At 34.0% G+C, this 27928-nt stretch overlaps 2 protein-coding genes across 2 annotated transcripts in view; one reads left to right on the top strand and one right to left on the bottom strand.

The window, feature by feature from the left end:
* The window catches only part of LOC113233574 (transcriptional repressor CTCF-like), a 23119-nt gene extending 12095 nt beyond the window's left edge, over nucleotides 1-11024 (bottom strand). Inside the window, exons 1-3 of the mRNA XM_026468754.1 lie at nucleotides 10952-11024; nucleotides 10602-10722; nucleotides 1127-1260 (exon numbers count right to left, since the gene is read on the bottom strand). Coding sequence (XP_026324539.1) covers nucleotides 1127-1260; nucleotides 10602-10626 — 159 coding nt within the window. The 5' untranslated portion in view covers nucleotides 10627-10722; nucleotides 10952-11024. The remainder of the gene's footprint in view (nucleotides 1-1126; nucleotides 1261-10601; nucleotides 10723-10951) is intronic.
* A 6610-nt stretch (nucleotides 11025-17634) lies between these two features.
* Nucleotides 17635-18451, top strand: LOC113228772. Its single transcript, XM_026462151.1, has 2 exons — nucleotides 17635-17974; nucleotides 18054-18451. Exons 1-2 carry the CDS (start codon nucleotides 17660-17662, stop codon nucleotides 18330-18332), a joined length of 594 nt encoding a protein of 197 aa, XP_026317936.1. The 5' UTR covers nucleotides 17635-17659; the 3' UTR covers nucleotides 18333-18451.
* The last annotated feature ends 9477 nt before the right edge of the window (nucleotides 18452-27928 follow it).

The raw sequence follows: 27928 nt of genomic DNA, 5'->3' as shown, positions 1-27928 counted from the left end.
TATATATATATATATATATATATATATATATATATATATATATATATGTACAGGCTATATTTGAAAGTGAGACATATTCATGCTTGTCATAGTAAATCATGTTAAACTTAACATAGACTAAAATAAAATTAGGATATGAGATAAAACAAAAAATAAATCAAGAAATTTGTTTTGGAGTGTACATAGGAATAAACCGACTCCCTTTACGCTTGATTTTGAGTGCAATAGGAATACTACCAAAACAAGCGCCGAGTGAGACAGCAACAATAACAATGATTTCAAATCTCTCTCTCACCTACTCATTAAAACTAGTTAAAAAGTAGTTAAAAATAAAAATAGTAAAAGTAAAAATAGTAGTTAAAAATGTGAAATCAAATTATTTACAATGATTAATTTTTTAGTTATTTACAGTTTATTTATACTTACGTGGTAAGGAGCAAGTGTTCAAAATGTCCACCGTTTTCCGCAATGCATAATCTAGCACGTCGTAGTAAATGTTGTTTTAAATTGATCAACACAAACACATTTTGTCTCAAAGTATAAAATGCTGAGATAATCTTCTCATGTAACAACTTCGACACTGTTCACCTCCTCCGCGTAAACTCCAATTTGGGAACATTTCAATAGCTCGCCTCACACTATCACCACTTATTGCGTAAAGTCGCACCATCTCAGTCAATTCGACGTTAGAATAAATATCCATTTTGCAGGCGAGTGGTGCATTCGCCGCCGGCGCAATGCTCGGGCGAGTGGCGCGTTCGCCGCCGGCGCAGTGCTCGGGCGAGCGGAAGTACAAATAATTTACGTGTCTTCACCAAGGTCGCGCGTGCACTGTCTCTGCAAACAGTGCCGACCTGTACTTTGTTCTCGCCGCTGCGTTAGTCAAAGCAATAATAGTGGTGTGCATAGATTTCGATAAGTAATGTTGTTCACAATTAGTAGTCGATAAAAAAAAATAAAAAAATATTTTTTGTAAACTTTAAGTTGATTAGTTTATTATTTTTTGGGTTCAGAATCAGGAATATAACGCACTCTATAAGTATGTCTCACTTTCAAATATATATATTACATATATGGTCATGTGTGCAAGAGTCAATATAAATTTGACAGTACACTTTCAAGTTACCTCGGGAGCTTCAGTTTGCAAGGACATGATGTTCTGTCCATCTCCCGGGTGGTAATAATATCTTCCCTCCTCGTCAACGAAGTAGGTGACGCCATCGTTCTCCTCCTCTGCCTGCCCGGTGCTGTTGTTGCTGACTAAATGACAACAAAAGAAAATTACAATATTGTATTTTACTACAATAGTAGTAACATACATTGTTTTTTAAATTAGAGTCACATGCGAAGGTTTAAATGTCACGAGTTTACAATAATTTGACATCTATTACTTGAACCACTGATATAAAACAAAACCTTTTTCAATACATTTGTAAGAAAACATGGCGTTTTTCTGTATTTTTCACAGTATTACAAATTTTCATAGGTCGCGATACATTTGAAGTATCGGCAGCAAGCGACTATATTACTATTATTGTACAAACGTTTTCAAATCAGCTGTGACCGTGCGGCCACGTTTGGCACTGCGATATTCTTTTGCAGCCATTGGACGCGGCGCTCGCGATGAGACAAAAATATGAGGTCACGGTGCTCGCCATGTTATGATAAAATTTTTAATGCCAGTATATCACTCGAATTTGACAGCCAAATGTGGATATAATAGCTTTATCGCGGCCGCATGCTACGGAGGCAGGAGGAGGTAATTCCACAAAACCAGTCCTGTCATTGTACTCCACTTTAAACTTTTGTGTCATTTTGTAGAAAATATCGGAAATTTTTATAATTGTGCATGCATAAGGGTTTGTTTATAATTGAAACAAAATTAAAAGACAGAAATTCGAACACGTTCAGAATCACGGTATTTAAAAAAAAAAACATGTTAAAAAGCATTTAGGCAAATTTAATAAATCCACCCCAAGTGCAGGATCGACACTACTATCTTACTTAAGTCTTTTATTAATAAATATCACTTGAGTGCACATTAACGATTACTCATTGATAACTGCAACACATCATTTGACAGTTGTAAAGTTTTTCGCTTCATTACATAATTGTGACTCAGGACTTAACTGCAGTTCAAGAGCGTTATTAAGGCGTAATAAATCAAGTATATATAGGATCTCGATCACTTCACATTAATTCTAGACGCAAATGATTATTGTCAATTCATACAGGTTAGTTTGAGATGCATTTCCTGATATGGGCGACATCTTAACCTAATTCAGGCCAATTTAAATAAATTCTCTGCATAAAGTATCCACAATGAATTTCACATAGGAACTCCTTGCTAGTAAACATTAAAATCACCGCACTAGGGTGACAAGTACCACTTTCTGCATTGTGAAGCATGGAAAGTACAACTTTCCGAGCAACTCTATTTAAAAATGTCTTGTTAGGTTGTATAAAGTGTATAAACAAAGCAACTCATGGCACAGGTATACTTTGTACGAAAGGTTAGGGCACGGACGGCAGTAAGAAGAAAAAAGAATGTTAAAATGATTAAATATAGAAGAATAAAAAAGTCAATTATAACGGAACATCTGACAAAACCGTCTAAATTTAAATATTATCTATAATTGAAACGAAATCGGCGATTGACGTCTATTGCCTACCTAGCTTTTGACACATGATGGCGCCCAAGGCTATGGGCGCATACGCTCACTTACCATTTCCATTACGTATTCTGTGTTGCTTACTATTAAAATGTAATTTGATAGATTATAAACATAAAAATAGAAGGTAATGCGCGTCTCCCAGGATCATTCACCTGTAACGAATGTTCGATATTTAAATGTGAAAACATTTAGAGCAAAGATATAAATGCGCGAGAGAAGATATAAATGCGCTGAGCATTCCAAGGGAGCACACAATTAATGTCAAAAAAAAAATTGTGCAATGACTATGAGTATAATTTTTTTTGTTCGTACTTTTCCTCCTTGTTAGTGTCCACTCTGCGGAATTTCGCTTTATACCCTCTGCTCCATTTACTCCAATTACAACACTCGTGGGGACGACTTTATAACCGTCTTCAAAAAAGGAGGTTTTTTTTTGTATGTATGTTACGCGATAACTCCGGTATTTGTGAACCGATTTTAATGATTCCTTTTTTTGTTGGAGGGTACCTTCATAGTGGTCCCATTTAACTTTGAAAATCATCCACCGCTAAGGGTTGATGGAAGGAAAAATTCATTTTTATAAACAGCGCCTAAATTTTATTATAAGGAGCAATTACTTTAATGATTGATTTTGCTATTCAATTTTTTGCTATGGTGTTAAAACATCTGTTTGAATAGTAATTGCCCATATACACGTGATTGACAAAATTAATGTTTATACCACTGGGAAACTTTCCAAGAATTGGTTAAACTAGACACTAAATAAACAATGTAAAAAAGTTCGCATGAATGCCAGGGGCGACCATACTATTCTACAATTGTAGCAGAAAAGGAAAAGTCAAATAGAAGAAAAAACACTTTGTAGGACCATACCCTTTTATTTAAAATATCATGGAAGGACAATCGAACGAAACTGAGGTGGAGGAAGACAGAGATAATTTCATAAATAACAAAAAGTGGACAAATGTAAAATTAAATACAGCGTCCAAAAAAGTTGAGAAAACCTGTAAACTGAGTCTTAGAGGAAGCTACTCCGATAAGTGCACTGTTCTTAATTAAAAGAAGTATGTAAAAGATTTTTGTAAATGTAATTTCAGTACAAAAATTATATTCCGTTTTTAAGAGAAATAATAATTTTATGATCTACATATTGTAGCAGAAGAACAAACAAAAACAAAATTTCTTGGAAATATCAATTTGCTTAGAGGATTTAAATAATTTATTATGCAAGTGCATACAATAACGGTCTGTGAAAAAAAAGCGTAATTTGGGCAATCTTGTTACCAAGAAACGTTGATTGGTTTTGGAAACAACGTTACTGAATACAACCAAAAATTGGAGTAATTAGGTTTTTCCCAAGCACTATATGTATTGTATAAGCGCAAATGAGATTATTGCGTACATTTGTAAGTCTTATTTAACAAGTGAAAAATGAAAGCATACTTATACGCCTCAAATGTGCCGCCAATTTACAAAATACAATCGATATTATGCGACAGTGTGACATCATCAAAATATCTATGAATGTTGATTATGTCAAAGCTAAAATTCTTACCACTTCACTCTTTATAGGCCGGAGGTAGATAATGGATGTCCGCGATTAAATAATATAAAATCTACCTAAAAAGTTTTACACAATTTTTACAAAGTTTTGTACAATTTATTTTTCAGTGACGAATAGAGCTTGAAGTTAGAATATTAATGCTTATATTTTAAAAACCGGGGATCCTTTCACTTTTATAATTTTGTTTAGTACCTACTTTTATCATTAATATGGTCACTGGAGGGCACGACGTTGAGTTTACATTTTGGAGCTCAATGTAAGACTACTCTTGCTCGAGTATTGCATTAGGCAGATAAAAAGTGGGTTTCCAATTAGTTTTATGTTATTTTAAATGGCCAAAAAAGATTCGTGAGGTGGTTATTTCATTAATATTAATGAGTTCAGTTCTAATAAGCATACTTACTACTGCCGCTATGCGGAATAGGCCGCCAAATAATTATCTGTTACATGTTAGCAGAAGCAGGAAGAATTCCTTTTGGGAAATGCTAATGTTATCATATTAAATATTCAAATAAATTTAGCAAATCTGTGGCATAAATACGATGCAATTCGTTTTCCTATGACATGATTAATGAACTTGCTATCTTTAGAAATCTGTGTATTTCTCTTGTCCAAATAAATTACCACAGAAATTCTGAACCCCGCCTCACATACAAATATAACTGAGCACATAAATATCTTGATATATATTTAGGAACATAAAATGCGAATTATAGATAATGTACACCATAAAATTAAATCGTAATACAAAGTAATAGTAACTGGTAATTATTACCAAAGTAACAAAGCACTAAACCAACTAATTGTAAAAATTGTAATATAAATTGAATATGGAACATTACAATTGATAAAAAAAAATGTTCTTGGACAAATGCAAAATAAACTGACATCAAGCATTTACCTAGAACAGTTGAGTTGACCCATGATTCAATCATTTGATCTTTGGAAACATGGTTATCCATTCCCTCAATGGCTGGAAAAAAACAGAGTCCGACTGTATAACACCCCTATTATTATAACTTTATTATTATTATATACATAAAGCTAGAAGTTACGAGTCACTGATAGGAATAGAACGCATACTTTCCGATATGGTGGAAAAAAGATATTTATACCGTTGTACGCGGATAGATTCCCAAGCAAAAGGAAAAATACGAGATCACCTGAATGTGGAAAATATAAAAGAGTGATCAAGGGCCTGCAAAAACTATAATATATGGAGGGGACGTTTCTGCACTCTTATGAGATACACCCTAGGCAATTTCCGCCAGAAGTAAAAAATATTCGAAATTCAAATAAACAAGACAGGGTAAAAATAGATTATGTACACGACATATACGTATACAGCAACAGACCCGTATAATACTTAAGTTAGGTACAGAGTCAAGAGCATGTGAAGCTTGACACTTAAGACTTAAAACGAACTCTATGCCGCTTACGATAAGAACGGTCCCAAGTACAAAGTGTCAAGCTTGATGTGCTCTTGACTGTACATAATAATCAAACTTCGAACTTAGAACGAAAGTTTGCAGGTTCATAATTTCATTCTCTTTCTGTCAACTGTTAACCAATTCTACGCTAATAATTATGATCAATTTGTATAATAACTAAATGGATTATATTAATAATAATTATGGTAGTTATAAAAATTATTTGAAATATATACAAACGCTAAATAATACGATATTTCACATGTTAAATTCGACATTTCTTCTATTTATTGAACATACCTTTTGTTATTGTCGGCTGGTCAAGCTCCGGGTATATGCGCATCCCACAGAATAAGCACACCCCGCAATTTAAACCTAACCACGGGCCATAAGCCGAGCCCGACCGCCAGTAAATGGGTTACCGGGCTCATTACTATATACATAAAGCTACAAGTCCTGACTCACTTAGAAAAATAGAACGCATACTTCCCGATATGGTGGAAAAAAGATATTCATACTATTATACACGGATAGGCTAAAAAGCAAATTATAATGACAAGACCTGCCTCCGTAGCATGGCTACGCATGATAGTCGCGACACGCGCGCTAAAATTGAAATAAGCGCACGCTATTGGCTATCTAAGTTATTTCAGATTGAGACAGCCAATAGCGCGCGCTTATTCCAATTTTATCGCGCGTCTCGCGACTATCATGCCTAGCCATGCTACGGGGGCTGAAAGTGGAAAATATAAAAGAGCGATCAATGGAATGCAAAAACTATATATGGGGGATATTTGTGCACTTTTATAAGGTACAATAAAACCTTGGCCAATTTCCGCCGAAAGTAAAAAATGCTCGAAATTCAAATAAACAAGATGGTCGCCATACAAAGTCTTCTATCACAAACTATTAGAGATAGGCAGGAGGTGCTGGAAGGAAAGTCATAGAGGGTAACAGTGGTTAACTGCCTGTGTCAAAAACAATTCAAGACGACAAATCCAAAATGGCGGGCGAACAAAAACTTGCTTCGATCCGGCTGAATATTGGTATGTGGAGGCCTCTAGGAAAAAAAATTGTGGTCAAAATTGGTTTTTCGCCATTTTCAAATATGGCCGCCATGGCAGCGTTCGTTGGCGCCAAAAAAAAATTGCTCAGATCCCTTTGAAAACTGGCACGTGTAGGTCTCTAGCAGCGTCTGACAAAAATTTGTGGTCAAAATTGGTTTTTCGTCGCCATTTTTAAATATTTATAAGTTAACGAACATATAAATTCGTTTGTAACAAACACACTATATCATCTATTGATACGCATATTTGTCAAAGTTCAGCAAATCATTTTAGCTTATGATCAATATTTGAATATAACAAGGAAAAAACTGACTTCTTATATTTCATATTGAAGTGGAATTAATTTGATAAGGCCACAGTCATTTACATTACATAAACTACTTCCAGGCTATTGATCAGCGCCAGATGGCGCTGATCTAGATAGATATAAGATAGAATCTTGGGTTATTGGTCCATGATTGAATGAAATTTGACAACTTACATGGACTGAACACCTAAATGGCGCTGTGTCCGCGTTCTTACTGTTGAAGTCTACTAGTGAAGCCCAAAAACACAGTCTTTCATTACTATTTTGTAATAACTTAGTGCTCCCAAATTAGGAATTGTGTTCAGTTCACAATTAATACACACACAAGTGAATTAAAATAACAAGTGGATTAAACGCTGTAAAACAAACTGTATTTATGTGACTTTTTGCGATTAGTCAGCCATATTTGTTTACCTTTTTGGCATTAAAAAAACGATAATAAGTCTAATCTACCTAGGTACAGATGAACCCATGAACAAGAGAAGATTTCTATAATTATCCCACATCTCTGAGTAAATATAAGCACGAAGTTAAATTTATGTTGGTGTATTGTTAAATTTATTTTAAAAATCAATGTGTATTGTTATTATATGGTATTTATGTTTGTTATTATAGAATATGTATGTCTATTATGTACAACAATTTTATTATGCTCGTAAAGTAAATGATTGTTTTTTGACTGTTTAGTAGAACTTCACTTACTTTTTTTTTATGAATAATAGACACACGCTTGGCCACATTCTCACCTGATGTTAAGCGACGATGTGACTGGCGATGGTACGTGTTTGCCTAAAAAATGCTTATTCACTCTAGCCTTGAATAGCACCAAATTGTACTTTTCGGGAAACACAAGAGCCGGTAGAGTATTCCGTTCCTTTGCCGTACGCATTAGAAAGGAGGAAGTAAAGCGCTTAGTGCGAATGGGTGGAATATCAAAACGACATAAGGATGGAGTGTACCGGGCATCGACATCATTGTCGATGGTACCGGGCCTTCTAGTCGACCGAAGGAGGTACAGTGTGAGTGGAACCAAATTGAAAAGTTCCAGCGCTCACACCCCAAAATGTATCCTATAGAAAATCGACAAGCAGGCTACTTTTCTGCGGTGGTCGAGATTTTGTAGCTTCGACTCCACAAAAGAAGTGTTGTTTAAGTATAGAAAATCGACAAGCAGGCTACTTTTCTGCGATAGTCGAGATTTTGTAGCTTCGGGCTCCACAAAAGAAGTATTGTTAATAAGTCTCTTTGCTTTTTGTTCCACCAAGTCCAAGGCAGCTAACTGGTAATGGACAGAGCCATCCCAAAGGTGGCAGCAGTCCTCCACACACAATCGAACTTGTGCTTTATACAGGTTTAAGAGCTCTTCAGATGTGAGGTACCACCTGACCTTATAGTATGACTAGTTTTTTGGCACCACTTTTTACCAAGCACTCGATGTATCACCCAAAGTTAAGATTGGGTGATAAATCCAGACCAAGTAGCTCAAGGTGGGTACTTGTAATTTGACTTAAGAGTTAGCGTTTAATCTGATTAAAACAATATTATAACATGATCAAATTTGTGTTATAATTGTAATAAAAGTGTCCCCAGGTTCAATAATTAGGAAAGAGCTATTAAAAATTGGATCTGCTCCGACTGTTCTGGGTAATTCCCCAGACACATTTTAGAGGCTCTGGTACTCTATGATTGCCTTACTTTAAGACCACATATTAGTGCATTGTAAGGCATACTATTATTATTCCAGTTATCTATTTTAGACTGTCACCTGCCCCATAGACTATGTTTAAGTTTTGTCTAAGTAAAATATTTATAAAAACTTTATTCTTTGCCAATGGCACAGACAGCTGAGATCTTCCTTAAAGTGTGTAATGAGAGTTACCACTATCCCGCTATTTTAGAACACAACACTGTGTCCCTATGTACACAATCACAATTAAAATCTCTGGCGGAAATTTGTTGGTAAGTGAACATCTAAGAGTTGTGTACATTAAAATGCATTGTTTTGGTTCTAGTTATAAAAAGAATTACATGAAAGTACAAACTGGTTAAAATACAAGGAATACAAGTACCCTCTTTGACTTTGTAAAATTTATAAAATAAATGCATGCAATGCATGTACACTTTCATTGAGCTACTTATGCACTGTTTGTACCTTATAGACATATCATTGGGATTAGCTTATGAACCACATTAGACGCATTGGACTATCTCAAAATACAATTCCATAACCATAACAGGAATCCATTACACCTCTGTTCATAAGGTATATTTTTAATATAATTTGTGCATCATCTAAATTGGAATATTGTTTCTTTGTAAAATTAAAAATAAGGTATTTAATTAGCAACTTTTGTAAATACAGTGAAAAAATAGGGTAGTTTGCGTTAATATTAGACATACAAAGACAATGTTTATGACTGTACCATCTCAGACAATCGTGACCATGGGACCTGTAAAGGGAACGAAGCATTGGTTTCTTTGCAAAAACAAATATATGCAATTTAAATCCAGAAAAATAGTTTCATTTCCTATGTGTAACAATCGTGAAAACCTAAGAACTTCATATGTTCTCTTTGAAATAGTATCTGGGCCTTTGATGCTTACATATATATGTATATGCAATAAAGTACAAAGCATATGCACAGATTAAAAGTTGTCATGTATATTAATTGTTTATTATATCCAATGATACTTTATATCACACAACAATATGTCAAATGTCTTTATATTGTAAGTTAATTATATCAGTTTTGTTTATAGTTCTATCGAATTAACCACAATCATGCATATGGATTACTTATAGAAGTTTGACAAAATTCTCTAAATTAAAATGTAATAATCAATTTAAGATCTTCTGATCTTGATCAAAATTTGTTAATAAGGTGACCTCATGATCTTGGAGCAATACTGTCTAGGTACCAAGCAGAGAGTGAAATGTGTAAATTTTTACCATGCCTAAAGGACTTAACTGTAAGTCATATGTGCACGTATCAATTTAAGTACCCACCAAGTACAAAATCAAGTTTTGACAATGTGTGTTTGAACACACATCTTTCAGCTGTACTGTAAGACATCTGTGAAAGGTATAAATTTATGTGGGTACACCTAATTCAAAATCAGTCCTGACAAACTTATATTATAACACACATCCTTCAGCAGTTTGATACCGTTAGAAAAGATATAAAAGCTAGTCACCAAATAGGTCCTTCACATTAAGATTTTGACACCTTTATATTGTTGACTCACAACATTTTTTGAACGGCAAACGGTAAGTTAATATAATCAACAATTGTACTTGATTCATAAAATGTTGATGACTTTAATTTACCTTTAAGAAAAAGTTAAATTTAACGGATTACCTACATTGACCTAAGCTTGTAGGCTGTAAGTATTATGACGAACATAATAAATTTATCAAACTTCGCCTTTGGGCGATAACAATAAGAGTGAAAGCGTCAAATAGGTAAATTTCAAATAGAAATTCCATGTATCACGCGTTTACCCATACAAATAAATGAGTAATGGAAAAATTTAAGTAAATTTGGAATTAAAACTTACTTCCAGCGTTCTCTGTGTCCGCCATCTTATGAAGACCGCGCAGCACGACGCTTAGCCCACCATACCCACTGCGTTTCAGCAATCATGCGATTTCAACAGTTTCAGGAAAACTATGATCAAACTGTAACAACAAATTACCGCCACAACGTGATAACAGTAAAAAAAGATCACAGACGGCGCTGGTGCGCCAAGAACAGGGGCAATGATTTTCGAATCTAACTATGAGATTTCACTAGCCGTGGCACACACCAATATGCTGTAAAACCTTTACTTATATCGCAATGTATTAATATTTGACATAATTAGGAACTATTATTACGAATATTCGCAAAAATCTATCTAAAACTCACTCTGAGCTTCTGAAATTTCTCAATGAGGGCGTTACGATCAATTTTCTGGCGACGGTGACGCCAAAATGGCGGAATAGAGGACGCGACGCAAGGAAGAACTATATAAATGTCAAGTTTTACTACATTTTTCAGAATTTTATTGGCTTTGGGTTGAAACAATTTAAGTCAATTATCATATCGAGAATGTGAGGTTACATTTAATTATTGTTCAGTAACTTAGAGCATATAGGACTGGAGGCATCATCGATAGGCAAGCCCCTCTGTCAAGGTACAAGCACAAAACAACTATCGCACAATAAACACTACTTTCAAATCGATATTTTTTCGTTTTCCTTATCGAATTCACCGCGTCAAGTACTCCACGAAACATATTGTCTTGCGCTGTACAAACTTGCAAAGAAATCGCTGCTGCATCCAGTCTAACCAAGGGTGGATTTACATTCCATACATAAGCATAATTTTTTACATTAATTGCTACTTTTCTATTTTATGACAATGATCACATTGATTCAATTTATCGATTACATAAAAAATATTTTAATACATTCAAACATTTGACATAAGTGTGCCTATGAAGTTTTATATTTACTAACAGGCAACTATCTTAGGCTCAACTCACACTGGCGCAGGGTCGAAGCGTCGCGACGCGTCACGTTTTTCGCCTATAGCATATTCATTAAGGTCGCACTAATGCGACCGTCGCCGCACGTAGTCGCGCGTCGACGCGCGTCGCCTGGCCGCCGCCGTGAAGTTGAAAAATTGGACGCGACGCCTTAGAGGATGGAAAAAAATAAAAGAAAGGAACAGCCCTAACTACGGAATGAACGTGCATACCTAACAAAAATTGAACGAACAAATGGCGGATTTCTTTAGTGTCGTACCATAATCTATCGACAAGTCATTATCGACATGCAAACATTTAATTAAAGTAGATTAATATTCCGTTTGGGAATATTTTAGGTTATATGGGAATATCCGGGAATGTCACATGAAATTTTGAATTTATTGTTTTGCCTTTACAAATACTGAAATATTAGGAAAGGTGAATTTGCAAAAAAATATTATTTGTAATTTGAGAGTTGTATATAAAAAAGAGAAAACTTTGAAATATAAATCCTATACATTTCCAACCTCAAGATTCATATTTTCACAGGGAAAATTTTAAACAAATTCCAAATAGTTTAAGCGTTTTGTATTTATGCATTGGTATAGCATTAATATCAGTGACTGATTTTAATGAATCTTTAATACATTCATTTCATTTTGGAAATAAATGAAAGTACTATTAATCAAAAATACTATTATTATAATATGTTTATTTGCTTAAAACATGGTATAACAGAGATGTAACAAGAGACAGTGTTAGTATTAACATGTTTCGCATAATGTTAAATAGCATACAAATGTCTGATTATACAATGTCAATTGATTACTATTCGCCGAACGCCTTTGATTTATGCAGAAAATCGATACTTCTCCGAAGTGAGACAAGTAGTCACGAGTGACTGCGAGTTGTGACAAGCTACGTCAAACGAGCTCTATACACGTTAGCACTCGCCTTCACTCGGTCAGCTAGGCGAGTGACACCGAACGATGGCAAGGCAAGGCAAGGCAAATAGACTGTCTATACGTTGGTATTGGCCTTCACCCGGCAACGTTAGACCAACAAGGTATTTGTATTGCTGGCTCTATAAAATAAGAATTTTTAGTAGTTAGAGTTGTCAATGGAAAAAATCGGAAACGAGTGAATAATTTTGTTTTCAGGAACTGAGAACGCCTAATAAATGAGTCTTATTTAATCTAAATTAAATGTAAATTATTTACCAATAAACCTAACGATGGAATTGCATTATCATGTAATCTAGTTACATTCAAAGTTATGTTAAAATTTGACTCTTCAAAATGAAACGAATCAATGAAGATGGCCTTTGATTCAATGTTTTTATTCGGCACTATTATACAGCGGTATGATTTCCAACCATTCTTTTTTCTTTTTTGATTTGTAGGTAAACTTGAAATAATAAAAATAATAGTAATAAAATCATAAAAACCTCGTAGTGAATTATTTTAATAACAGAATATCGATAATATGTACATTTCCAAGAACAACTCTATCTCAAATTAATCGTTAACAACAATCATCAAAATATACAAACAAACAGACAATCTGAAGAAACCAAAGCAAAATTTGGCAAGATTTATAAATAAAATACTAAAATATGTCTAATTAGATGAGATACTTGGGCTTTTGTGTGATTTATAGACAGATAAATAACACGTGCCTGTACAATGTTATATTCGGTCGATCTTCGCTTTTTCAAATGCCACATCGACGAATTTTTATTAATACTTCATTGTCCTCACTGTCAATATTTTTGTCCATTTTATTACAATACATGCGAATAATTCAATATAATACTTTGAAAAACATTACTTACTTTCTTACTACCTCATGTACTGCGAAATGGACACGGTTGGCATTTAAGATGACGTTACGTATTTTCGATTCCCTTGTTTGACACAGACCAATGTAATGCTATCTCTTTTGGCTTAAGACGGCACGCAAGAGTTAAACAAAGACAATAACATGCTTATGTTTTCAACGTCGAAATGCATCAATTACATATAACGTCTGTAGTACTTCATGGACGCTGTTTTTTTTTTATAGAGAAGCGACGCGCTCTTTTAGCTCCTATTTTTATTGACAGACTATGTAACGAAGTTTATTCAAATTGATTTCTCCGTCGTATTGCATATTAAATAATAATGTAATAAATTGTAAATAATGAAAATAAATTGTAATTGTTTAATATAAACCACTATAAATCATGCTGTACTTTAAAAACAAAATAAAAGTACATATACGAGTACATACCTACAATACACATAAATTACAAAAGCAATAAAAATAATCAAATAGCTAATTGTCCCTATCCTACACAAGACATGCGCAAAAGACAGAAAGAGACCCGTTACGTCAATTTCAATTTTCGAACCACAAGGGATTGAAATATTTAGATTTAGAACAAAAACTATAGAGTTGATTTATTGTTAATCTTATTTTTAAAATGACTTCTTATTAAATGTTAGTAATAAATAACTAACCAAATATTGTTGTATTCGTTTTACTGTTTGGAGATATCAATCAGAAGTCCGAAAATACATTTGCGCTAAGTAATGTTTGCTCGAATTTTTGTAATCCCAAATGTACTTTTTTAGGTTATTTTAGGAATATTACAAAACAAACTAACTTAATCTTTTCTTTGTAATAAGCAACCAAAATCCCCTGAAAGCATAACGGTTTTGTTATAATTTGGTTTTCAAGATTATGAAACTTTGAGTTTACTTCTAGTTGGAATCTAGAAATTCGGATCATCGATATATTTCTTATAGCGCGTCTTAACTACCAACAGAGAGACACACAGCTATTTTTACATTTACAATATTTGTATGTACCTATATATCTGCATAGCTCTTATTGATTGAAGTGAATTCGTATAAAATTCAAAATAACACTGAGTATAAAATTAATTAATATTGACATTAAGACTACTCCATCACTCTTGTGTTCAAGTAGTTTTCACTACAAGCTAAAATATGGTGCGTTTTGTTATTTCCAGTAGAAGCTGAATACGGATACTTTTTTGGCCTTTAAATTGTGGCAAACAAAATTAAGCAATACTGCAATGACATTACAGTTTAAATTAAATGTTTTAGTTTTTTAAATAATTCTATACATGTCACTACGTTTTTAAAGGTCAACTCCGGCCATGCTTGTCATTGCCTCTATACACTGAAAAAAAAACTGCGGACATTTTATGTGGTTTTTGGATTAGTCTTTGGATTGTATTTATTGTCATCCATTTATTGGTAAGTCAATGGGAAATCTCCTCTGGCAAATACAATTAAAACAATACCACTGTTATACTACACACAAAATTGGAAAAAGAAATTCACTACATCCAATCTAGCCAAGGGCAGAATTACATTTTTCATATACATGATTAACCAGTACGTAATACATATCGATACAGTCACTTCGATAACTTTCCGTCTCTAGTATATTCATGATAATCGATTTATTTTTATAGGCCTATTCTGTGTATGGACGTGACATGAATGTGTGTTTTATCTGTGATTTGTAAAAATAAGCTAGTGACTTTTGTTTGTGTGAGACCATAAGTGACACAATTCAATTTTGCATTTGAGTGCACCTATTTGCTTGTAGTACTACCCCCACCGCACCCGCCCCTCAAAAAGCGGCAGAAAGTTTTGTTCGAGAAATAACGCTAATAGCGCCTTCCGTCCCATTATGCATTTGAGTGCACCTATTTGCTTGTAGTACTACCCCCACCCGCCCCTCAAAAAGCGGCAGAAAGTTTTGTTCGAGAAATAACGCTAATAGCGCCTTCCGTCCCATTATGCTCTAAGTTCAGTAAAGACCAAGGCATTCAATTTATGTAGAGGAAGACAATGCGCAATGGAGGATTAACATTTATACCCTTTGTTGCATTATTTTTTATATAAAAAAAAATAACTGCGTGTTTGACTTCCATCTCACCTGATGGAAAGCTGACTATTTAACCATCTCTAAGATGGACGAAAGTGACGATGACGTCGACGATGGAGCATGCACACATAGACAATGCATATTCACTTTCCATCCTCTAAGATATTCACTCTCGTCTTGAAAAGGTCCAAGTTATACTGTTCAGGGAATAAGGCTGCAGGGAATTCCATATTGCTTTCTTCGTATTTTCTTTATAATATACCTATTATAAAAAGTCGTAACTTCAAAAGCCCGCCATTTCTCTCTTGCTTCAATTTTTTTTTATTAAGAGTTTTGGCTTGGATACAAGTCCCTTGAGCCATGTCTTCGTTTAATTATCGAGATACTCAGTACTATTATTTTCCATTGTAGTACTAATATTTATGTTTTCAATTTCTTTTAAATAACTTAGTTTACTTACACGGGTTTTTACATAGTCTTTTAAGCAGCGGGAGTCAATATTTATGTTTTCACTTTCGCTACTTAAATCACATTGTCTTCTATCACTTTGAACAGAAACTATGAATTCGAAATTAGTGGAATTTTCAGGATAAAGTCTTTTGTAATTTAGTTTACTAACAAATATAATAATATTCATAAGGAATATAGTTCCAACTTTCTTCATCACTATTTCTTTCTTCGTTTTTTCTTCATAATATACTTAAAATAAAAATAATGTTTGTAAAGTCTGTAGTTGTAACTTCAAAAGCCCGCAATTCTAATTAATTCAAAAGTAACGCTGTGCAACCAAAGATGTGCAAGTGGATTTATATCGAGTTAAAACCCACTGACGGCTGAAATCGACCGCAAATATTATTTACAAATAGGTACAGCTTGGCAAAAAAGAGTATGACGCGGTGAAAACTGGAACTAAAAAAAGATATTTGTGGCAACACTATTAAAAATGTCAGTGGTGTCAAATAACCAGTAGCTTTTGTGTTATTGCTGTATGCGCTGAGTAATTTTATACGAAGTTCTGTAAATTCTCGTACGGTTGTTGCTTGTTTTGTTATTTAAAATGAACAAAACAATTCGTAGTAGTGGTAGAACAGTTCGATATACCAAGTTTTTTTACGATGTTTGGCTGAATCTCAAGCGGGACAAATTTTGTCTGAAATTAACAATGTTTATCAGAGAACAGCCGATATGACAGGTATTTATGCAAATTATTCAATTATTATTACGTTCTACATGTCGAATTACGCACTTTGCACTACTTATAATATACAATTAACGAGTTTTTGTGTTTAGTTGACAAAATAGTAACTAAGGTTATGTTTACGTATCATTTATAAGTTGACTTAATATTTTTGATTCTTTCAAGACTTAAAATTCAAATAAATTGGTGTTTTTGTATATTTGTGTATGTTAAGTATTTATTTTAGGTAAATCTGTCAATACCATAAGAAAAATTGTTGAAGGAGGTGAAAAAAATAATGGCGTGTTTTCTACACCTGGTAAACATAGGAAAGGTCGACCAAAGAAAGATCTCGATGAATTTGACCTCTGCGCAATTAGACAAAAGGTTCATTTCTTCTACACGGTAAAAAAACAAGCATGTATTATATTTTATATTAATGCCACTTTCTTCAATAAAAAAACAGTATTATGTAATAAATAAAAACCTTTTTTTTTTTTTCTCAGGTGCCTACACTACGAAATTTATTACCTATTATTTACTACTATTATTATATAGATTTGGGATTTAATGGAAGCCGTAAACATCTAAGAAAGATATTACATTCTCTGGGTTTCTCTTACAAAAAATGTAAAACAGACAGATCGGCACTAATGGAGAAGCCTAATATAGCAGCAAAGAGGGAACAATATTTAAAAATTATAATGCATAATAGAAATTTGCCTCAAGAACTCCAAAAACAAATTATTTTTTTGGATGAAAGCTACGTACACTCATCTTACAAGCTTAAAAAATGTTGGCAATCAATTGAAGTTAGTATGTGCGACACAATATATCTAAAGGCAAAAGATATATTATTGTGCATGCTGGGAGTGAAAAGGGGTTTCTTCTAAATGCACTATTAATTTTCAGTGGCACAAACAAGAATGAAGATTATCATTCTGAAATGAATAGAGCACATTTCACCAAGTGGGTTACCGAGAAATTAATTCCCAATTTGACAGAGCCTTCCATTATTGTTATGGACAACGCTCCTTACCATTCGGTAGTCATCAATAAGGCCCCAACCAGTGCAACAAAAGTTGCTGATGTAAAGCTGTGGTTGCTACAAAACAATATACAATTTGATGAAATGATGCGTAAACCTGAATTGTTAATGCTTGTAAAACGCCACAAACCAGAGGCCCTTTATGAAATTGACCAAATATTGGGGGATCATGGTCACACTGGGGTACGGCTGCCTCCATATCATTGTGACCTCAAACCTATTGAATTGATATGGGGAATTGCAAAACATAAAATTGCCTCTGTCAATGTAGGGTCCATTGACATAAAGGTAGGGATCTAGTTCACAATTCGTTTTTCTTAATGTTATTAAGTTGAACTCTTAATCAATAATATTTTTATTCCGACAGATGGCAGCTGAACAAACATTCCAAGCGATTACTGCCGAAGATTGGAAAAATTCATGCCAACATGTTATTAAAATTGAAAAAGAGTATTATGAAAGGGGTATGACTATGTATGACGACATTGAAAAATTGGTTATTAACGTCAGAGATGAGAGCAGTAGCGAGACCACTTCAGATTCATGTGATTCAGATGAGTTTGTTGTTGCCGGAACGTCTAGCCAAGATACAATAGAGTTTTCTGGGGTGGAATATCTCGATGAAAGTGTTTTGGAATCTGATTGATTTTGAAATTTTATAAGTTTACGCGAATGTTAGACATCGAAGACGACCAACAGCTCATTCCGCCCCGTGACCATGAAGGAATCAGTCTTCGAAACGTCGGGAGTAAAATGAATCTAAAAAACCGCGATATTCTCCGAAAATTAGTATTTATTAAAAAAAAAAAAATTGTTATTTTGTTTTATTAGAATAAATTGTACAAACAATAAATGGTTCATTTTCCCTTTTATCCTATTTATTTTATTATAATTATTAAACCTGCTCGAATCTCCCTTAGTAAGAAGGAAAAAGGTCATTTAAATTATAAAAACAAATAATTCTGTGAGGGATCATATTATGTTGCTATATAATATTATGTTGTTACTGTGGATGGATCGAGTCTGATGGTAATTGAAAATTAACTCTAAGGGCGCGTTTATTTGACGCGAATATGTCGCCGTGACGCGGTGACGGAGTTCACGTGTTTAGAAGTTAAATTCAGAATTTTCAAGAAACAAAAACTTCATCACATTACTGCTTGCCGACTTGGGTTCGTCCAGTTACTAAAATTATGCGAAGTTTAACTACAAAGAAACAAGTTGTTATTGCATTATTACTTATACAAATAATGCAAAGAAGAAAAAAAGAGGTGAGATAATTTTGGGTTCATCCCATTTTGGAAATAAGACAAGAGTTTGGAGAATTTCATACGAGGCTGGTTTAGCTTTCGTCCACTTGGCGACCGCGTGGACAACGTGCGGTTGTATTATTCCGAGAAATTTAAGTGTTGTTGCCTACTAAGAAAGTTTTCGGGTCGTGTGTCTGGGCGCTAAAAGCCTTTAACAATAAATATAAATAACAAGTATCTAAACATTTTTCGTCGTAGTATATTGGGTTGCCACATATTTGATTTAGCGCCCTCATTAAATCCATACTCTTTTTTGCCAAGCTGTATTTGTTGTAAATCAGTTTTGTTTTCTAATAAATACAATGATATTATTACAAATTTTTCATTGGTTTCTAATTTTGATGATTCGATTTGTTCTGTGTTGAATCGATTCGATAAAAATAGCATTAAAGTAAATCGGTATAAAAATAGTAGATCGTATGCATTTGAATCGATCTTCAAAAAAACCGAATCGTAATGTGCCGTAGACAGAGAAACTTATAGACGCCGCCATATCTTCGTTCCCACTCACACAAGAAAGAGAAACGCTAGAAATATCGTTACGAAACGAGTAGGGTGTCATAATTTCTTTTTGTCTCTTTTCGCGTGCCGATTTCTTCAAGGTCATTTTTGTTTTGCCACTCAACTTGGCAAAACAAATAATGAAATGACATTTTGTTCAAGTGACCGTTCGTTATCGCAGTTCTATGCGAAAATAATATAGTAATTTTCCATGTTTGTACTTTTTGTTGAATACGAAATCACTTAAAATTGAAAGATTAATCATAAAAAATGGGTCATTGTAACGTTTTCGAGCGTAAAAGCAATAGTGAAGTCAAGCTTCCAGGTTTGTCTTTTCACTCGCGAGTATGATATATACAATATATAATGTAGCGTACATACAATATGTGATACATTACATCGTGAAATAGTTCACTGATGCGGTCTAAAATTTAAATTATTAGAATACACAACCTAGAAATTGTTTTGGTTTTGCCAACTTTTAATCACAGTTTCGCTACATCTGTGTGTAAAATTGAAACTTTAATAATAATTTATCATATTAACGAAAAATATATTTTTGCATAATAATTTAAATATCTTTATTACAGTGTCCCGAAAGACATTAGTGGGAAGCGGGGCAGATTCGTACACTTTTTTTAACTTTTTATTTTGGGCTACTATATCAAATTGTAATGAATATTTTGTATACCTAATTGGTGATATAACTAATACACATTACTAATTTAATTTTTTCTTTCATAAATGGCAGTGAATAACTGAAAAATTATGATTTTACCAAAAAATGGGAATTGTCCAATTCTGCCCCACCTGTGGGGTACTTTGATACATCGCTTGAAGTACTTAGAATGTGTGAATGAACATAGTGTGCCATTCCTGGTTGCCACGTATTATAATGTCATCGCAGTACATACGTAGTGACATGTAAAGGAATATGAAAAAGCTAAAACGTTGAATTTAAATTGTATTGTCATCGCAGTACTGTCTAATTTTGCTTGCTTCGCTGTCAGTCGAAGAAACGAAGACTAAAGCGTGAATGACGCTCTGTATACGATTTTAACGCCCTATAAGTTTGGACACTTTTTAGCGCGGACCCGACGTCCATATAATTGTAAGTCAATGGTTCTAAGGCACCATTTGAAAAGTGTTCTTTGTAATGTAGTCTTGGAAGTAGAAATGCAGTAGGAAGAGCTGACTATAACGCAAAATGTTATTAGTTTTTTTTTAGTTTTACATTTTTCGTACAAACCACTGGTGTATAAAAGTACCCCCCGACCAGTTTAGAAAAGAATATTTATTTAAAAAATATATATATTATACTCTCTCAGTCACATCCAAATCTAGAAAACACTAGTTTACCCTGTCTTAAGATATAAAACCCTGTAAAGTGAAGAAAACTGCAGTGGCACTCATATTTGTGTCACTTATTTTTTTAGTCAACGGCTGTGAAAAAACTTTGTGACTTGTCGAACGACAACGGCTAACTGGTGAGCTACATCATCGCATGTCTATTACTCACACTTACAAAGGCACGTTTTAGTATTATCACAACTAATATTATGTTTGAAGGTATAAAGATAATGCAGTGTAAGAATATGCCCCCTGTATCAAACTGCCCCGCTTCCCCCTTCTTTACGGAAACAATTACATAGGGCCACAGGGAGAGAGAATCGGAATACATTAAAACACTCAAAAATGGTAGCAGACGTTGTTTTGAAGATTATTTAATGAAGAAGAAAATTACTTTATAATTAATATCATAAATATTTTGCAACATTCATTGAAAGAATGATAGAAACAGAATTTTTATGTATTGTATTGTATTGTATGCCTTCTCGTGTCGTGAAATAAATTATATATATTATATTAAATTATATATTAAATTGACAAAATGAATATAGTTCCTTTGACATGACACTTTCCAATATTTTGCGGAGGTTGGTAGTAATTCAATCGGACGGTAATTAAAGAGGTCATTTCTTGCCTGTGTTTTATAAATTTGGTTTCACGATTTTATTTTTAATGAAAATGAGATACCCCTATGCAATTTGGTTTTTTTACAGTCGTAAAATTAAAAAAAAAAAGTGTACCTACCTACTTAAACGATCACTATAATTTCCGTCTGACAGAACCCTTTTACCTAACGATATCCTATAAACTACCTTTTACTCAAGAACGGTTAGGGCTATTAGAGTTGAAATCAACACAGTACCCACTTCTCTATGATCCCATCCAATGTCCCGTAAAGTTAACAGAGCTGTCAATTGACTAAAAATATAATGAAAACGCTAAAAACGAAACCTTGACAACCACCCATCACAATAAAAATTACACACTGCTTATTAACATGACAAAATAATTATCCCAGAGTTTATTCAAAAAAGGAGGTAATATTTTTCTAAAGCCTTACCTCTAATAAGTGTAGCTGTTTATAGGACATTCTCTGTCTAATGTGCGACCACGCCACGCACACGTCTTGTGTATTCATCGAGTATATAACCAGAAATAGAGACGAAGTGTCATTTAATTTGTTTGAAAGCTATTCTGTCAAATCATTACGGTGACAACTGCGGTCCGATTGGCCAGACCGAATACGAAACAATGACGGAATGAATGAATGAATCGATTAGTTTAAAATTAACTGCCTCTGTGGCCGAACGGTTACCATGCCGGACTGCTACGCAGATTTCCCAGGTTCGATTCCCGGGCCGGGAGAAATATTTGTATGGTCTACATTTATTTCCCTCGTGAGTTTGGGTGTAATTTGTGGTGTGGTGAGTATGATTTCTAGTGGTTGAAATCATATTCAAGTCCTGACTTGAGCACTGAGTCGAGTTCTCAAATACGACTCAAGGATTGCTAGGTGAGTATTGTGTGGACTTGCCTCTTCCTCTAAAAAGATTTTTCTAATCGAAATAAAAATGGCATAATCATAGTTAAAAGAATTCGTTACCGTCTTCAAATGTCTTAATAACAAATTTGCATAAAATAAATTCATTAATTTTTTCAAGTTACCGTCTTCAAATGTCTTAATTACAAATTTGAACAAAATAAAATCATTAAGTTTTTCAAATTATAATAGCGGCCTAAGTCTGAAAATAAAATAAATATAAATAATAATAAAAGAAATATTTTATGAAACTCTAATGACTAATTAATATGTAACCGGACTGATAACCGAGCGCCAGTTTCTAAGAACCGTATTCTAGAACTCTACTCCATGCTCAAATCAGGATTTGATTATGCTTTAAAGCACTCGAAATCATACGCAAGTCCCTGCCATTAGAGTCGTATTTCCAGTACTTGTGTTTCCAGTACAGTGCAATCCTGACTTGAGCATTGAGTAGAGTTCTAGAATATGACCCTTAGTTTCCTAATATCGAGCGACTTTTAACTTCAATTTCAGTACCTACGTATGTATAGACACAGTCCACATTTAGTTCACATAATATCAAATGTACTGATTGGACCGATTTGTAAAGAGCTAATAAGAGATTAACCAGTTCATCACAAAAATAAAGTAGATAATTTCTTCTCCAAAATGCCACGTGAGAAAATGGTAAAACTTACGAAAAAGTTCCCGAAATTAGGGATAGATGATAGATGGTGCCATCTATCCCTAATTTCGGGAACTTAACAAAAAAAAAATAATTTGTGTCCGAGTTACCAGGTGGTTACCAATGCAATAGTCTGTGGTATGCATAGATTTAGTATATACCATTGACTTTTATTTGTAAGTCAATGGTATATATGTTGAGGTACGAACCTTATACGACAAACGCATAGTTTCTTACTGGCTGTTTAGTTCTTAGATTCAAATTCCTACTGACAATGAAGTACACTCTCATGACACCTCATTCTTGTTTACTATCTTGTGTTCTATGTTTTTCTCATTTAATATAAAAGTTATTATTTGTGCTCTCTTTGTTTATTTGTGTACAATCTACGCTATCGCTGCTGCGCTTCTCGGGTCCTACCTTAAGAATATATACTAAATCTATGGTGGAATGTATTATTAACTCAGTATTTTGTTATGGCTTAAATTCATGCCTTTTGACCATACCAGTATAAAAAATAATTTCCTCTTAACTTTTGTCACTTCATAAACCCACTGCACCATTCAGCTTCTATTAACTCTGTATAAGGCTTATGTAGTTTATTTAGATATACAGGGTGTCCCAAAACTCAACGTCAAGCGGTCACTGGGCGAGAGGCCAGGTTATATCAGTTCTGGTAAAAAATAAAAAAAAAATCCATGTCACTTAGTTAAGTGATAAGAGGCATTTTTTGAAAATGTTGAAAATCGATACCCTAGACCACATGTTTAGGTACTGTCATCACAAATTTTCAAATTTTGGAGTGATTTTTTTAACGTCATCATAAATAACCATGCTTTTTATTGCAGTCCCAAATCAAACAATAAACGTTATGAGTTTAGTTAAAAAAAATAAGTTTCATTGAGTCGTAGCTTAAAAAAAATATGTCAGCTAGCTTTGACACTTCATATTTTTTTAAAAATTTACTACTCTACCCTGGGCAAGTTATTTTAAAAGATGGCCCATATAATCAAGATTTCAAAATGGTACAATACTTGCCACTCTTCATTCCATAAAAAATATTATAACTTATTTTTTTGCAAAAGGAGCTCGTTTCAAAAAAAACTCATGCCATGATAAATAATACTTTTGTTTGCTCAAAGATTGGCTTTAACATCGTGGAAGTGAAATGGTTATATGTGATAGAGTGAGATGGATAGTGACGCTGTGCGACATGAATTAGAGTGAGCGAGACGGATAGTGACGCCGATGCTCTATTATTCATCATTGGTTATTATCATTTAGTACGCTACGTTCCTTCGTTTACTGTGCATCTTCTCGTAATCGTGTAACTTTTGTACTGACGACTTTGGCTTGTGTTAACCTGGACTTGATATTGCATCTGTGTTGACGACTCTGGCTTATTCCCTGGACTCGATTTGTGTTGTGTAAACTGTATTAGTTAGTACTTAGTAAAACTAACACGTTTCGCGACATGCCGTATCTGTACACAGCGGAAGAATATGCGAACATGCATCTTATTTACGGTGAATGCCATTGTAATGCCTCTGCCGCAGCCAGATTGTATCGCGAGAGGTACCCAAACTTGGAGCGTCACCCAGATCACCGCGTGTTCGTCAATGTACACCTGGCATACTCGGAAGGACGATTGCCTAGTGCTCGTAGGAGCGGTGGAAGACCTCAAGGAGACGACGACGACGTAATTTTAGAAGAAATTCGAAATGACCCCAGCACTTCAGTACGTGCGATTGAAAGAGCCACTGGAATACTGAAAAGTATTGCTCATCGAATTTTAAAGCAACACGAATATCGCCCGTATCATGTGCAACGTGTACAAAGTTTATTACCTCGTGACTACTCTCTCAGAATGGATTTTTATAGAACAATGTTGGCGAGAAATCGTGAAGATCCGCAATTTATAAACAAAATTTTATTGACTGACGAAACAACATTAAAAAATAATGGTTATTTAAACTTGCACAATGTACATGGCTGGCACACGGAAAACCCGCATTTAATGCGTGAAGACCGATCCCAATACCAATTCAAAGTCAACATGTGGACCGGAATTTTAAATGGACAAATAATTGGACCGTTTGAGTTGCCTGAAACATTAAATGGCGACAACTACTTAGATTTTCTTCAAAACGATTTGCAAACGTTACTAGAAGATGTACCACTCAACATCTATAGAGAAATGTGGTTTCAACAAGACGGTTGCCCAGCGCATTATGCTCGTTCATTTAAACACGAAATATTCCGGAAGGTGGATTGGGCGCCTTGGTTCAATTTTGTGGCCTCCTCGATTTCCGGACCTTAACCCCCTTGATTTTTTTTACTGGGGCTGCATAAAAGAAAAAGTATATGCAAAACCTATAGAAAATGTAGCCCAATTACGCCACAAAATTGTTGAAGCAGCAGAAGAAATTAGCTTGAGAAGATTCGCACGATTGATAAAAAGATCTTTTGTGAGACGATACAGAGCCCGTATTCGTGCCGAAGGCAAACAATTTGAGCATTTACTTTAACATTAAAGTATTACAATAGTTCCTTTCGTTTCATTTTGATTAAAATTTATTATAATACAACAATCGACTAATTATTAAGTTGACACACTCACATGTGTTAGGGTAGATTATTTTGTTTAATGCGTTGTCACTATCCATCTCACTCTATCACATATGACCATCTCACTTCCACGATGTTAAAGCCAATCTTTGAGCACACAAAAGTATTATTTATCATGGCATGATTTTTTTTTGAAACGAGTTCTTTTTGCAAAAAATAAGTTATAATATTTTTTATGGAATGAGGAGTGGCAAGTATTGTACCATTTTGAAATCTTGATTATATAGGCCATCGTTTAAAATAACTTGCCCAGGGTAGAGTAGTACATTTTTTTTAAAATATGAAGTGTCAAAGCTAGCTGACATATTTTTTTAAAGCTACGACTCAATGAAACTTATTTTTTTTTTTACTAAACTCATAACGTTTATTGTTTGATTTGTGACTGCAATAAATAGCATGGTTATTTATGATGACGTTAAAAAAAAATCACTCCAAAATTTGAAAATTTGTGATGACAGTACCTAAACATGTGGTTTAGGGTATCGATTTTCAACATTTTCAAAAAAATGCCTATTATCACGTAACTAAGTTACATGGATTTTTTTTTTATTTTTACCAGAACTGATATAACTTGGCCTCTCGCCCAGTGACCGCTTGACGTTGAGTTTTGGGACAGCCTGTATAGATATACGCGATGCAAACGCGCGTTTGTGATACGCATGATTGCGTCGCTACACTTGCGATTTATAGGGAATTACATCGACGCAGACGTGCGACTGCATTGATAAAAACGCGCGATTGCACCAATTCAAACACGCGATTGCATCTATCAAAACACGCGACGGCATCGATGCAGTCGCGTATGTTGAATGTTTATAATATACGCAAAAAATCTGTATATTATGTTAATGCACATTGTTGTGTGCTGTAAAAACATATACATATACTCGATGTGTAAAAAATATAAAAGTAAAATATATAAATACATAAAATATATAAATCATTTAATTAATTTAAAACGTGCATGCCTTTTGTATCGCGTTTGCAACGCTGTTTAAAGTCGCGCGTGTGTGTAAAGTTAAATGATTAGGGACCGCATCGCTTCTGCATCGCGTTTGCATTGCTTCTAAAAGTCGCCGTGTGTAAGCGCCCTTAAAAAATGATCCCTGTGACAGGGTTCATAAAAATGTAGGAAATAGTTACAGGGGGCCTACTTTAATCTTCTAAGCAAGCAGCCAAGTCCATGCAATTCACTTAACGTGGTAAAACTGAATTGCTTAAATTCATATCATGCCCTGCACAAAGTTGAACGGGAATGGCATGGCAAGATGTATGAGTTTTACTTTTTAAACATTAATTAATGTCTTTGGTCTGCTAGCTGTCATCTAACAATATCGAGCTGGAACTCCATACTAAATCATATGAAAGAAATAGACGGAAGTACCCTGAGAGCGTTCAAGCATTATTAACCGATTGTGTTCAATATGAGAATAATTATATGTTTTTTAATAATTTTATTATTGATTATACTTATTACGTTACTTTGTAATATTATATTTCAATTATACTTTACAATTTGTCGTAAGACAAAATTACATGCCATGTTTAGTCATTATCATTAAAATGAATAAGGTGAGTTTGTAATTTGATAACATAATTGGAACGTATCTTGTATTCGTACATTTTCAACATTGACTTACAATTATAATTTTCAATGATTAATTTGTAGGAAAGTCAAATTTGGCACTATTTAAAACTTATACACTATTTAAAAAGATGAATCAGTTCCTTTTCAGTCACCTAAAAAGGTAGGTGAAAAACAATACGTTTCGTTTAAATTTAGACTATTTTGATTATTGTGTCATACGTAACATAACTTATGATTTTCATTTACGTTTTAGGGAACTACTTAGACGATGGAAAAAAGGGAACTACCTTGTTTGAGAACTTTAAAAGCAATACTCTCGTCGGTGGCTCCGCAAATAGTGCGATTCACGTAATTTCAAGCTATCAAAATATCGTTGAAGTTACGTAGTCATTCGATCGAAGTCGTACCAAAAATTGGCATTCACGTATCACTTGAAGGAACGTTGATATGAATCGAAACGTAACGACTAATGAACGACACCTTGGATTGTGAAATTTTACGTTTAGTTGTCGAGTCTATTGAAAAAACTGTCAAAATTTTTACAGTTTTTTCAAGCTGTTTTTTGAAGCTAAATATGGTGCATTTTGTTCAGTTTCCAATAGAAGCTGAATATGGTGCTTTTGGGGCCTTAAATTGTTGCAAGTAAAATTAGGCAGTA

This window comes from Hyposmocoma kahamanoa, unplaced genomic scaffold (assembly GCF_003589595.1).
Source record: "Hyposmocoma kahamanoa isolate Upper Pololo Valley unplaced genomic scaffold, ASM358959v1 100021, whole genome shotgun sequence".
Taxonomy (NCBI): domain Eukaryota; kingdom Metazoa; phylum Arthropoda; class Insecta; order Lepidoptera; family Cosmopterigidae; genus Hyposmocoma; species Hyposmocoma kahamanoa.
This window is presented reverse-complemented; position numbering and strand designations above follow the sequence as displayed.

Coding starts and splice junctions, on each gene's coding strand:
- LOC113228772 (XM_026462151.1), top strand. CDS start 17,660: ATGGACAACGCTCCTTACCATTCGGTAGTCATCAATAAGGCCCCAACC. Junction 17,975..18,053: donor TAGGGTCCATTGACATAAAG/GTAGGGATCTAG, acceptor TTATTCCGACAG/ATGGCAGCTGAACAAACATT.